This window comes from Manacus vitellinus, unplaced genomic scaffold (assembly GCF_001715985.3).
Source record: "Manacus vitellinus isolate BGI_N305 unplaced genomic scaffold, ASM171598v3 scaffold_70_pilon, whole genome shotgun sequence".
Classification (NCBI taxonomy): Eukaryota; Metazoa; Chordata; class Aves; order Passeriformes; family Pipridae; genus Manacus; species Manacus vitellinus.
Genome location: NW_021940754.1, coordinates 2,467,203 through 2,482,040, shown reverse-complemented (window position 1 = coordinate 2,482,040; position 14,838 = coordinate 2,467,203). Strand labels below are relative to the sequence as shown.

General features: G+C 40.4%; 1 protein-coding gene across 11 annotated transcripts in view; it reads left to right on the top strand.

The window, feature by feature from the left end:
* The window catches only part of EHBP1 (EH domain binding protein 1), a 215,805-nt gene that overhangs the window by 36,519 nt on the left and 164,448 nt on the right, over positions 1 to 14,838 (top strand). For all 11 annotated transcript variants that reach the window (XM_029964393.1, XM_029964388.1, XM_029964387.1 and 8 more), the window contains exon 4: positions 13,237 to 13,332. In XM_029964393.1, coding sequence (XP_029820253.1) covers positions 13,237 to 13,332 — 96 coding nt within the window. The remainder of the gene's footprint in view (positions 1 to 13,236; positions 13,333 to 14,838) is intronic.

Genomic DNA, 14,838 nt, shown 5'->3' with positions numbered 1-14,838 from the left:
TTGTCTCAGAGGGGTTTTATCTGCACTGCATTTGATTTTCTCGTTATTGTCTCTGGCTCTTGCAGTCAGTGCTGTACCTTCACTCTGCAAGAGGGCTCATTTGGCAAGTGCATCAATCCATGACATCATTCCAACAGTGTCTCCAGGCCTGGTTAAAGCATCTGCAGCACTTGACTGCACTCCCTGCAGTTGTTGGCAGCTGTGAAATTTCATTGATTGTGACCAACAGGAAATTCTGAAGGAAAAAAAAAGCTTAGTACAAGGCTCAGGAAAGGCCTTGGCTAATGGTAATACATGGTATAGTGTAGGTCCCAGTGCAGAAGAGTGCTTTTCAAAGTAATTATCTGTAAAATGAGGAAAAGTAAATTAATGGTGGTGCAGAACCAACCACATTTATTTTTAAGAGACCATTAGAGAGCCTTGATAGCATTTCAGCAGTTGTGTGGGAAGCTGTGTGCTGGTGGGGTGGGAGGGTTGGTTCCTAATGAAAATCTTGCCTGGTGTGCACAATGCAGAAGGGACAAAAGGTTATTTAAAAAAATTCTTATCAGAAGTACTTTGACATTAGTCCTCAAGTAATTATTTTTATCCTTCAATAGGTGCATCTGCATGCTATTGTGCTAACACTGCTGCCTCTCTTATTAATTATACTCTTTTAAGCTTGCTTCACAGGAGTAATCTAGCAGCCTGTACAAATTAATGCAGTTCAAATCAAACATAGTAAGTATAAAACAAGCTCAGCTGAAAAAAAAAAAAAAAGGAAAAAGGGAAAAAAAGGAGGGGGAAAGGCAAAACCTAACACTTAGGCAATTTGATGCCAAAACAAACATTCAGGCTGTAGCTGTGGAGTACATACAAAAAAGGTATCTTTCACTTTACAGGCATTTAGAGGTTATTGAGTGTTTTGAAATGTAATGATACCTTGTTACGAAAAATACTCTTACCTGTTTTCTCACCTTTCAACTAAAGTTAGTTAGTCATTGGTCTTGCCATTGGCTTCAGTGGTCCTAATTAAAGTTAATTGCATTTGCAATTCTTTCCAACAACCGATTCTAAACCGAAGCCTTTTACAGTTTTTTGTAATTGAACCCTGAGATTGGTGGAGAAATATGTCTTGGTTCACGTTATCAGCTTCTGCTAAAAGGTTTACAAAACAAGAGTTAACAGGAGACTGATACCTTTCATGTCCTTCTTTCACAAATGATGTTTGGAGAGTTCTGCAATCAAAATATTGTGCCAGATATTTCCTGGAATAATCAAACAAAGCCCCGGAAGACCTTGAATCTTGCACAACCTCCTTTTCAACTGGTAAAATTTGCAGCGTACAAGGGTTTTTTTCAGTATGTAGAATGTTTTTATTACTTTATTTCTGATTCCAGTATTATATATATATGTATTTTAATCAGTTGTTTCAGTGGGAGAATCAAAGATATCAGAATCATGGCTTCCATCTGATAGAAAAGCTGGCATGGCTTTGAGTTATAGGTGTTTTATACATCCGTTTTTTAAATCCCACTTTAGTTGCTTGGTATGCAGGGCATTGATGAAGCTCTTTTGCAGAGCCACAGACTGTGAAATCAGAGTCTTCCCTGCTTCTTTGCTAAGTTTCACTTGTCAGTAATAAAATAAGTTTACCACTGTAAATTGCCTTTCTTCAGGAATAGTTTCTTGTGAACCACACAAAAATGAGTAAATGCCGACCACAGGTTTATGGTAGGCTTTATAAAACACCATCTTTTGGATCCAAACTGGACCTTCCACTGGATCCCTGCTTTTCCCAGTGGCAGTGTCTGATGTCCCAGTGCTGATGGCTTCCTTCAGCCCCACTCCCAGGGAAGTGCTGCTGCCTTGCCAATGCTGACATGGTGGGAAATGCACAGCATCCCCAAGGCAGTTGTGGTAGATTCCAGTAAATACTTCTACTGAAAGGTCAGTGGTGTGGGATTGTATGGATTGAAGCAATTAGTGTGGAGATGTAGCTGTTCAGCTAAAACCCAGTTCTTTTCCCCTGCTCCAACTGCATTGTCTTAAGGTTAGCAGTGTGTTATTCCTTACCTTATGGATACTGGCTTCGCTGGATAAGTGACTATATGAAAGCTCATTTAAAGAAATGAGAATTGTTGTTTGTGCAGCACAGAAAATTAATTTTTAATTATTTTAATAGCTGACTATTAGGTTTTGTTCAGGTTGCACCATTGTGGATTTTGTATTTGGAATGATCTCCAAATTTACTTTGTAAATGTATAAAAGATACTAAAACTGGTCTTCAGTCTAATTCTTCTGAGGTGATTTTATTTGCTTTAATTATTGGCTAATGAGCAGCTGAGGTTTATGGTGTTAAAGGAGGGGGGAAGTCTGAAGTAGGAAATACTACCTATTGAATTCAATGAGAAACATGCACTATGTGATTTTTGGCTACTTCCTAGCACTGAGACATCACTAATAACCTTGAATGCAAATTTGCTGATTAAAAATATGAGCTGGGCTTTTTCTTCTTAAAGTGTTTTGGCATAGGAGAACAAGGAACAGACTGTGGAAGTAAAGGTTACTCTTGGTTTCGCTTGTACAACAATTCTATGGAGATATTTAGAAATTGTTGGATTTGTGACTTTCTTGAAGAAAATCCCTTAGAAAAACTGCTGTGGTTACTGTTTGGTTTCAGTGAACATGTGGTATACATAGTGGGGACACTCATCCTTTGGGATGTTTGCTTCTCTTCCCTTCTCTCCTCACTCCATTTTGCTAAATTTTCTGTCTCTCTACTGTGATGACCTTCCTTGTTTTTTGTTTTAGTGAAGTACCTCTGGATGTGGATTTCTCTCATACTTGAAGCTGAAGGAGCAAGTTATGCTCAGTACTTCACAATATAAATATATGATTATTAAGCCAGTTGAGTTTTCATTTGAAAAGTTAGAAGTGTGGGATTTTTTGGATGCATCTTTTAGTAATGATTTCAATGCCCCCCGTGATTTGTTTTGCTTCAAGGGTTGCACCAGTGTCTCAAAACTCTGAGTAGCAATGGTTTTCCAGGCAGAGTTGCAGGTTGAGTACTTTTAAGTGGAGATGTGAACTCCATTGAAAATCATTTGTGGGTGGATTTGTAGTTGGGCTTGATAATGGAATTCAGGTTGTCAGCCAGAAAACAAAGCTGGAATGGAGTCAGGAGTCTCCAGAAGAGGGATTATGTGTCTGGAAGTGGGACCAGAATTGTGGTCATCATGCAATGGGAAGTGTATCGTGGGAGGGAAAAAAAAGTCTGGGAGTTAACTCAATATCAAAAAACACTCAAACACAACTGTAAAACTAATAAATATGCAATAGGGCTGTAACTATTAACCAAGAAATAACTCTTAATAAAGTTAAAGAGAAAATAATTTGTACTGGAAGTGTCCTTTATTGAGGTTTCCTTCTGCATTCATTAAAAATGCCAAATGAACAATTGCTTGGGAAGCCACACTGATTTTCAACATGTTTGTCCTTTGGAGTAAAAGTTGAGGTAGTGCTGATTTATCTGTCTGGTCATCCAAGGAGATTTTGAGGGGGAATAGAGGACTCAATTTTCGTATTATTTGTGTTATTCCAGTAAAAAAAGTAATCCTTCGTGTAGGAAAACCTGAAATTACCTGTTGTTGGGTTTTTTTGTGTTGTTTTGGTTTGGGGTTTTTTGTTGTTGTTGGGGTTTTTTTGGTTTGGTTTGGTTTTGGGGGGTTTTGTTGGTTTTTTGTTTGTTTGTTTTTGCTTGTTTGTTTGTTTTTGTTGGTTTGTTTTTTGCTGCTTAGGAGTACCTTTTCAATATGTCTGCATAGAAATTCCAACTAGAATTTGCATTGATGTTTATTTTGGGTACCAGATTGTTTCCAAGGTGTCTTTATGAACTCTGGATCCTGTGGATCCTGTTCTCTGCCCCATGGAAGAGTTTCTGCTCAGGTGTGCTGCTGGCTCTGGGGAGATGTCCACAGGCAAGGAGAGCAGGAGGACAGTGATGACATTACTGTGTGGATTGGAGGACAGCCTTTTTCTATAAATACATGTTATTTTTCCTGTTAAATGACTGATGCTGTCAGTGGTTTTCAGATGAGCTATTTTTAAGACATCGTGTTATCCACTAAGGATGTCATTATGTGTTGCAAGAGTTTTAATATAAACTGTTTACATATTGATCTTGTTGTAAATTAAGCTGTTTCTTCCTTATCTTCAACAGGCAGCCAGATAAACTAGTGGTGGTTTGGACAAGAAGAAGCAGAAGAAAATCCTCTAAGGTTAGTTGATTGCTTAATAAGTCCCAACTTCAGTGAGAAGCAGGGTCAGCTCTTTGAGGGACTGTTTTTTTTTTAATGTGGGGAGCAGCCATATAAATGAGAAATATTTTAATTGTTGCCTTTTCTTTTTAACTCAGTTTATCCATAAAGCTCAGAATAAGCTGCTGTTGATATCAGTGCTAATTTATGGGAACTCAACTCCAATTTCGGCTTTGGTTTGTTGTTTAGCAGAACTGTATCATCATCAGTTCAATTTCAGTTATTAATTGCTAGACCTAATTAGAAAGGACTATCTGTTTCACTACTACAAGTGTATTAAAAATAATTAAAAAAAAAGTAACAAAGAATCTGACATCCCTGCAATAGGCAGATAAAGTCTGAATAAGATGCTACTTCATAATTCGAAATGCTACAAATAAAAAATAATAATTGCAGGCTCTTTCAGCCCAGCAGTGTATCTCTGCATTAAATTTTTACATTTTACATCTATTAACACTGTGAGAACACCTGTGAATTTGTGGTTTATGACTAAGAACTTGTCAGCCTGAGGAATGGGAAGTCTATCCAGTGTCTGGACATGCATAAGTTTATCTTGCATGGGGGGCAAGAGTGCACACTGGTTTCCTCCCTTCCCAGGAGTATCTCCACCTTCAGATGACTCAGTCTTACTCATTCCCTTTCCCCACACTGTTGCCTCGTATCTTGATTGGGCTTATGGCAGGTTGTCTTGTCAGAGGGGAAATTTTGGAACTTCTAATAATTCTTAATCACTTCATTTAAAAAGGAGATGGTCTAAGCTTCTTTTTAGGGGGGTTATGCATGTGACACAAAATGATACTTCCAAGAACTCTGTGATGGCGGAGAGAGGGCACCCACGATATAGAAGATATCTTGAAATAATTATTTGTTGAAGAACTTAAGTATTTAGAAAATGTGGTATAGAGTTTTCTACCCTGCTCAGGAGAGACTTTGAGGTTCTTTTTTTAGTGGTACTCCTCTTTTTCTGACTTCTCTTTCTGATTGTCATACGTATTTGTTGCATTTTGTCTTTTAACTCGAGGTATAAGTTATTCTAAGCTGCTTTAGATAAAGACTAGTTACTGACTGAAAGTGACTGCACAGCCTAAATGCCTGCTCCAGTGTGTGCTTCCAAAATTCTGCTTTAGGTTATGAAAACCCAAAGGTGTTACCTGGTAAGTAAACAAGCCTGTGAACTTAGTCTGGCACCTTTTCCAGGGTAACTGTTCCTGTTCCATGTTCTGTACTCTTCAACAAAGCCAGTCAGACTGTTCCTCTTTTACTGAAGGATATACTAGTTCAAGTTCCCTTGAATTTCTGGCATGGTGTGTATCTAGGCAGTAACTGCTGATGTGTGGTGTCTGATGTGGCTCACCCTGTGATAACTTTTCTCTTTTAGTTTCATTTCTGTAGAACAGAGAGAAAAGGTATATTAAGCAGTTAAATGCAATGCTTACCCAAGCATTGTAACCCTGAAAAGCTTGGTGAAAAACAAGGTATTTGTCCATGAATGACTGCTTTGTTGGGGTTCAGAATATGTTCAGAAGCAGAAGCCCTAACAAAAGTCCATCAGGGCTTTGTGAAATGATGGGGTTTTGCCTGTTGTTTTATAGGATCCAATGGCAGCATTTCCCTGAGGTGAGAGGATTTTCTGACTTTAGCTCAGCTTTTTGGGCTTGAAGTTTTTTCAACTGGGCTGTGAAATTCCAGGGCATGTCCTCTCTTTTGGTCACCAGGCAGTAGAAGCAACTCTTGGATAAACTGGCAGATTTATCTGAGACTCATAAAAGTCTTTGGCTAACTAATTAATTCATGTTTAGTAAGACCCCCCCTTTGAAAAAGGCTGAGTGACCCTGAAACCTTGGCAGAGATAGTTAATTCTAAGCTTAGGTAGTTGATGTGATTTGAGCTGTTTGGGTCAAAAACTGTAAATCAATAAATGTTCTTGATCTCTTAGTCATCCTGCCAGTAAAATACTTTATTCAACATAGTTGTTCCATCTAATTGCTTTATTGGAAGCGAGTCAAGTGAATATTTCCTCTTATTTTATTTTTGATGGACACTGGGTTCAGTGAGTACAAAACATTAATAATTGTCTATGTTTTTCAGCTTCTTTGAGAAGGAGGAAGAGAGGGATGAGGTCTTAACTTACTGAGAATATGTTGTAAAGGCTTCTTTGGAGGTTATGATTTCTGAACTTTTCGGATCATTAAGGATTATAAGGGATAACCCTAACAGATAGTTCACAAACTCGCAGAATGGTTGAGGTTGGAAGAGGCTGCTGGAGGACATGTGGTCCAACACCTCTGCTTAGTAGTGTCAGCCAGAGTGAGTTGCTCAGGACTGTGTCTGGACAGCTTTTGAGTATCTCCAAGGTGGGAGTATCTCCAAGGTGGGAGACTCCACAGCCTCTCAGGGCAACCTGTGCTGGTGCTTGGTCACCCTCATGGTGGAAAAAATGTTCCTTGATGTTCAGAGGGAACATCCTGTTTCACTTGCCCATTACCTCTTGTCAATGGTGCTACTGGGCACCACTGAGAAAATCCTAAATCAGTTATCTGTGCACCTTCCCTTCAGGTATTTATACATATTGATAAGGTCCCCCTTCTCCCGAGCTTTCTCTTATCCAGACCAGTCCCAGCTCTCTGTTTTTCCTCCTGAGGGATCATCAGTCCTTTAAACATTTTCATGGCCCGTTGGGTGCTTTTCAGTAGCTCTGTGTCTCTTTTGTACTGGGAAAGTACAAGAGATGTATTAACTGAGAATGGGGTGTGGCTTGGAAAATGGTGCTATGGACACATGCTGGGACTGGCCTACTCTAACTGATATAATAAGATACCACTGAGCTGAAAGCTGAGTTTGTGATGTCCTTTGAAGCCCTTATTTTTGTAGGTTTCTATGATTTTTGATATGCCTCTTGGCCCACATACTTTCTTTCCAGGTAAGCTACAGTGGTCCCTTTATTAGAATAAATAATAGGAGACATCATGTGCAGGAGTCTGAATATTTTACTTGTTACTGTGGGAAACAGAATAGGAGCTGTACATGTGTTAAATTACAGTGAGTTTCAAAGTGTTGCAAACAAAAAGCGAATAATCATTTAGAAAGAACATTGAAATAGCAGAATGATGGATGGATGGATCCAGGACCATAAATATATCCAGCACTTACTGACCTTAATGCAGATTTAAGTTACTTACAGTTCTATTTTGGGATCTGCTCTCTATAGGCAAGTCTGATTTCGAATTTCATGAGGCAATTTCAAGACAACATGGCTCTGTGTGGTTGGGCATATTCATTGTGTGTGCCAGGAGCTGACAAAAATGGTGATTTGCAGTTTTGCTATACTTGGCAGAATTTCTGTGCAATCCTAAAGCCAAAATGAACTTTCAGCTTGGGGAGGGAGGGAGTTCACCTGTCTACTGGTGCAAATGTTGTCTGTTCTCAAAATCAGGTAGACTCTTCAAACTTTATTTAGCCTGTATGTTGGCCACCAGGTTTTCAGGCCCTGGGCTTTTGGACTTGCTTTTGTTTGGTTTGTTTTGGGGTTTTTTGGTTCTTTGTTTGGTTTTTTTTTTCTTTGTGTTTTTTCGTTTTGGTTTTTTTTTTTTTAGTGATAGAAGAATGACTTTGTTCTATTGTAGAGCAAGGGAAAAACGTGTTGTAAATATGTTTACCTTCACTTCACTGAGATGCTCTCGAATTTCCAGGCTTTGAACTAAGAAATTTCAGTTTGAAAACAGATGTTGCCATGATGTCAAGGAGGTACTTTCTACTATTCCTGTGAACGTACACAGGCTTATAGTTGAATTATGCACCTCTGAAGAATCAAATTTGCACTTGCTTCTGAGAGCCTGACAGAATTATTCTTCAAAGATTCTTTTTGTATCAAAGTGAAAAAAGGTGTTTTGCCTGTTATTTCAACAACTCTGCTGCGAGTTTATCAAAAATTGCTTAAGCACAAAGGAGAAGGAACAACGCTGGGAAGAGGGAAAGAACTTGAACAGTAAGAAGTAAGAGCCAAGAGAAGCAGGGGGGCAGGGTGTAGAAAGGATCCCTTGTTGGACACAAAAGTAGCCTGCCCAGCCTCTTTTCAAGGCTATACCATCAATAAAGCAGCACTTGGGTCACCTGTTTTGCTGTCCTTGGCAATCTCTCTGGCTGCTTCATTGCCTGGTGCCAACCCTGCCTGTCACTGTCAGGTTCTTCACTGGCTGGAGTCCCAAAGGCATGTTGTGACTCTGACATGCTGGTGACTGTCCAGGACCAACACAGTTCCATAATGCCACTCCTGTGGCTTCTCAGTTTTTTAGTAAAGTAATAAAATTGCGTTTTGTTGCAAGTGTAAGTGGTCAGAATCATTCTAATGGTTGGTGGATGCATTTTAGGCATATGATACAGTCTTTAGTAGGGCAATTGCAAATGGTTTTCCTACCACATTGCTGCCTTGTTGAGCAGAGAGTGATTAGGGAGAACATAAGGACTGAGTGGTGAGCAAAACTGCTTTGTCCATAAAGAAGTTGGAGGATGTTACAGAAGGTGTAGGACATGAACAGAAAAGACTGCCTCAGTGTTCTGTGGCTAAATGCTGCCTCAGGGAGTTCAGTTTTGTCCCATCCTCATGTACAAAGCTCCTGGCTGAGGCTAGGTAGAGTATTAAAACTAGATTTGATGTATCTCTCCATTTTTTTGTGTGCCAGACATAGGGACTGACAAAAAAGTCTGCTTTGCAAGACAAAACAAAGGTTGTTTCGTGCTTAATCCCTCTAAAGTGAGGGTGTTGCTGATTTAAGCAGACCTTGCTAAATTAATGGAAACTGGTTATTCTTTCCCTGCTTGTAAATTTGAGGTCGTAATACCCTTCTTTTTTCCAGGGATCTCATAAAGTTGACTTGCGGTGACATTCTGAGGTGCAGTGATGGCAGTTCCCAGAAAACGATGAGAGAAATAACTTTGCATTCACAGTTATATGTTTGTTTGTTTGTTTGTCTGGGTTTTGATGGTTTTTTTGTTTGTTTGTTTGGGTTTTTTTGATAAGAAGCCCTCTAGATAATGTCAGATAATGCTTGATGAGAAGAAGGGCAAGAAGCTCATTATCTGAGCATCATCTGTTGCAGACGGTGAATGAGGCAAGATTTGGTGAAAGTAACAGCAGGAATATTTAAGGAATGTGTCATGAATGTGTATGTGTGAAATTAAACTTCTTAAACAGCTAGCCCAGTGCTAGAGAATCTGTGGTGAAAATGAGGGTTTTTTGCTCATTTTCCAAGCTTACAGTCTTTCTGTAGCTTTTTAACCGTGATGCATATGTACACAGATGCACAACTGCAGTTGTAACACGTGTGCATGCTGATGAATTGAAGACATTCATGGGAAGACCTGTGGGAATCTGCTGGGTTCCTTTTCTGCTCTAAAGGGGCACTGACAGCAATGGGTTGATCAAAGGCTGCCTGGGGTTTCCAAGGCTTTGAACTTTCCTCTTTGGCACGTGCTGGGTTTTTTGGACTGCATCCCAGGGCAGGAATGTTGTTCTGATGCCCAGCCTCTTTAACTGGTGGGCCAAGCACAGTGGTTTCAAGATGATCATGGGGATGCAAGCTGTAGTCTGGAGTATGGTCTTTAATTTGTCTCCCTTTGTGATACTGAATTGTGGTACAGAAGAAAAGGAAGAAGCAATTCACAAACTGCCCGTTGAGGTTTCCCTGGAGTGGGGGAATTAGCAGCTTTTCCCAGTCCATTCTTTTTCCAGTTAGGTCCACTAGCAGCCAGGTCATACTGAGCTCTAGCTGTCCCCGGATGGCTTTGGTGGGACTCATTACACAGAGCAAATTGGAGCAATCCTCACCCTTCAAAAGACACACTGGAAGCACCAGAGGAAGGATCTGGCTGCTTAATGTCAGCTCTTCCTCTTGAGTTATTATTTTTTTTTTCTTTTCCTGTGTAAGTGTTCTGCCTGGATAACACTGAAGAAGAGGGATTATCCTTACAAGCTGAGCTGCCCTAAGCACTGTTGGAGCCAGTTGAGCTCCTGCTTGCTTCTTGTGCCCTGAGCGGCCTGTCACACAGACAAGTAGCAGAGCTGGTCTGATCACAGCCAGCTGGCAAAAAATTTTTCAGGAAAAAGAAAATCAGCTGTTTGCTGGCTCACAGTAAAGCCACTCTTGGGGACTGCAGGTGAGGAATAATGGTGGGTCTGTTTCTGGTGGCTTTTGCTTTTAAAAACCAATATTGACAGCCTTGCTATAAGGACATATTTTTGATTCATAAATATAAACCGTTTCATAATTTTCATCAGGCTCAAAATATTATTGTCAGCTCCAGGATCTTACGGTAAAGTAACATGCAATTGTCCTGCACAACAGAGGCAGGATGAGGCAAGGTGGTACTGAAGGAGGCAGAGAGCAGATGAAGCATCTGGAAGGGTAGGCTCTTGAAATAATGTTATACCAAGTCTGTCTTTTCTCCTTTGCTTGAACTGGACAGTTGTGATGTTCACATCACAGGTGGTGGATTGCAAAGTTGGCTGTCTGGATTGTAACTGTTGTTGTTTCAAAGAGAGAAAAAGAATCTCCAAACTGTATAGCCTGAAGTGCCCCTGTGAGTCTGTAGGCTCACCTCCACAGCCTTTCTGTAAGAGATTTCCTCCTCTGCCAGTCACCACTTTTGTGCCAGAGCAACACCGTAGGTTGGACTATGTCATTCACAGCCCTATTTATAGGGTACTTCAGCAGCCCCTCCTGTAGCTCCTGTTTCCTGATTTAAAAGAGCTTTCATGCTATATTGTCTCCTCTCATTTTCTACTGGCAGTCAAAAGGGAAGAGTTGCCTTTTGCCTTGAAATGCAACAGAGCACTTCTGCTTCTATTTCCAGACCACGGCTCTCATCCCTCAGATCTCGGAGACAAGTCGGGGAAGGGGAGGGTTGTGGGTGAGGCACCCGCTGCTGGCAGTCACTTCTGCTTAGCTGCTCTTGCCTTGACTTCCAAGTCAATGGGAGATGGCTGGTGAAGACTAATAGCAAATGAGGAAAAAGTGGGCCTGGGAGGCACAACCCAAGGGGAAATGGAGTTAGAGGTGAGGATTAGAGTGGAAACGTACTGTGCGGGTGCAGCACCTTGCCTTGGCTGAGCCCTGACAGCAATTCCCTGTCACCTGCAGAGGTGGCCTGATCCAATTCATGTGTAAAAGTCAAGGCTTATAATTTGGGAGTTGAAAAGGTTTTTTGATAGAGGCCAGATGTAACTTCAAGAAACTGCAGCATAGAAGTGCCTGACAGTAGAAATGTTGCATTAGAATAGCAGTCAGCATCTTAATTTCAAATTACCCTCCTCTTTCTCCTCCTTTGCTTTCCCCTTTTGCTTTCTCCTTCCCGACAACCCAGACATTGTTTTGATGTTATCTTTTTCTATCATGCTGTTTGTGTGATACAGTGTTTACTTTTCAAAGCCAGAGGAGGACTTAATAACATTCATGATCACAGAACAGCTTTGCTTTAAAAGCTCATTAGCTGGGGCTTGTCTCCTGGTTGTTGCTTTCCGTGACAGAAAAACACATATATCCGTTTATGTTTATTGAGTCTTACTGACTTTCCTGGTGGGAGGAAACGCTGATAAAGGGCTTGAAGTGAAGCATTGACTGCACCGGTGAATGCTCATTTTCTAGCTGGGTTTTTTTTTTAATAGATGGAACAAGGGATTCTCAGCTGAGCGGGCTGGCAGTGCCTGGACCTTGGACAGCAGAAGTTTGACATAGTTGTCAGTATTGGCCAAAACCAGCAGGAGAGCACAGGTTTCAGACAGACCATGAGCTCCTGTTAGTTTTGTGAAAATTGGTATCTGGAAAGAGGATGGACTGCTCCTATGGAGGAGGAGTTGATTTATCTTACAAGACGCTACCCAAGGACAGGGTAGCCGGCAGATGAGCGTGTGCCTGGCTCTGGATCACTGCCTTGGGTCTGCTCAACGTCATCGGGCAGGCTGAGAGCGATGCAGAGGGCTGAGGGTTCTGTGGGAGGGAGACACGAGCTGGAGCTCCAGTGGCTGTGGTGGGGATGGCAACTACTGTGGTGTGTTTTGCTGCTCACAAAATATCTTTTTCATATAAAATATGCTTGTGGAGTAAAGCTACGGACAGTGTTGTTTGTTCAGTTATTCAGAAATTCATCCAGGCCTGCTTTGGAATCATGAGATTAGGCTTCAGATAACAGTAAATAGATTGGACATTCTTTCCTGATAAAACTTTCACAAATCTCTAATAATACACCTGCTCTGTAACTGTTACTTGTGCAGTAACATCCTTCCCTTATTTGTCTTATGGCATCATGAAATAGATTTAAGTTGAGCTTGGAAAAAGGCATACATATTCCAAAACAGAAATGCTCACACCTGGTGTGTTTTGGGACTAGCCATACTGATACTCAAAGGTAGATCAGTTCTCAGTCTATTTAACTGTTGGGTTTTTTATGTTTTCTAGGTGTAGGTACCGCAGCATATTAATTCTTAAAAACTTAATTGTTTTAGTAACATTATAAGTAATTGTTTTCACTTTTCTTTTCTGAAATAAAACTTCTGTTTAGGTGTAAATGTGATTGAGTCTGCAGTATGTGCTGTACACAAAATAAAAATAAAGCTCAGCTTGCTACAGAAGTTCTGACCTTACAGCTTTAACTTTTGCAAGGCTCCGAGTATGCTGACCTGTTCTATGTAATAAAAATGCAGAGTTTAGGACCTTGTGAGTTTTAGTACAGTGGAGGGGAAAAAAAAGCCTGCTAGTGGTCTGAATTTCCTTACTGTCATTCTTAATCATGTCCTTTGTAGTGTTCAGTAGAGCCATACATATAAGAATATGACCTTTTTGGAGGCAGTGATGTATTACTTCTACCTACATGCCTGGGGTCCTGTGGGAGTTGAGTCAGCACTTTTATAATGGCTTTAAGACAAGTGTTTCTTTTCTTCCTTTAGGCTCACAGCTGGCAGCCTGGAATCAAGAACCCATACCGCGGGGTGGTGGTATGGCCTGTACCTGAAAATGTTGAAATTACTGTGACTCTCTTCAAGGTATGTTTGGGATTTTTTTAAAAGCATAATCTTTGCTATTTCATATGGAAACAACTATGAACAACATATGAAAAATTCTGTCTGGAAATGTCAGATTATGATCACAAGGTCTAATCTTGCAGGGTTTAAGTCGTTAACTGCAAAACCTGATGTCCTCAGTTTAAATCCAGGAGAGAGGGATGGTCTGTTCCCTGCCAGAGCTTACTTTTGTAGTTTAGTTAACGGGCTGAAAATACCCATTGAGCTGATTATGGCGAGTCATTGGCACAGAATTCAGTACATGTGTAACTGTGCACGTAGTACATGTGTAAGGACTTGGCATGGGTTATAGTCTGGTTGGTTTTCTTTAGATACTGCAAGCCAGAAGCTGTCATAGCAGTAATATCTAGACTTCCTTGTTCAGTTGCAGTGCACACTATTGGCTAAGAATCAGAATCCAGCTCTTAATTTCCCATTATTTAGTATGCCACACAAACATCACAGCACTTATGTGATTGCAACTGTAAGAGTGGATGTGGAGTATTTGCGTGGTACAGATAATTATAAGATTTTACAGGGAATTTTTTTTTTTGGAACTGCATTTTTTCTATTAAAAAAGAAGGCTGTTTCTGTGGCTGTGAAGCAGGAGGAGGAAGTGATGCTAGAATTTGTTTCCTAATATCATTGGGCAAGGCCTGTCTGCATAAAGATAAACAATGCAGCTTTGCACGTGTGACAGGGTAGGAGGCTACCAGGAAGCTGAAGATTTCTGGGATTTTTATTCCATTAATTCTTTCTTGTTCTTAATTCTGGTGCCTCCATCTACACTCTGACTGTTCTTATTTATAACTGCTCCCTTTACAGCTTAGGGCAACAGTAAGTTACTTCTTTCTAATTAGTAATATTTGTATTTCTTTGTCTTGGGGACTCCTCTGAGTAGCTGCTTGGATGTGGCTTTTGATTAGCCTTAGAATGGGAATTTATTACTTGGTTCATTAAACCTGAAAGAGGGGAGGTGTCTTTTTTTGTTTTCCCTCCTGTCTTTGGGATTAGCCATGAACACAAACTTTTTAGGTTGACAGTGATGCCAACTATCATAAATTTGTTTCTCTTCTTAGCAAACACACAGTCTTCAACTGAGATTCAAAAATTCACTACCAAAAATTGTTTGCTACAGGGACCTCTAATTGGATTAAGAAACTTAACAGCATTATGTGACAAGGCTACATGTCTGTATAATCTGAACATGATTATGCAACACAGTAAATGCTGCTGGATATTTTCAACATTTAAAGTGAAGCAGAAATGTACACAATTCTTGATTGTGATTGCAGTAAAATGTGAAGAATGAGAAAGTTTCTGTTGGGTCTCTGTGATACTGTGGTTTTGGAGTTGAAGTATCTTCCAACCTTCTCCTACCATCCCACCTTTTTATTTACACTTGCACTGCTCGTGTGTAGAACAGCACAACTTTGTTAGTTGTGTAACTGAGAGCGAGGGCCAGGACCATCTAGTGAGGGGACAGAA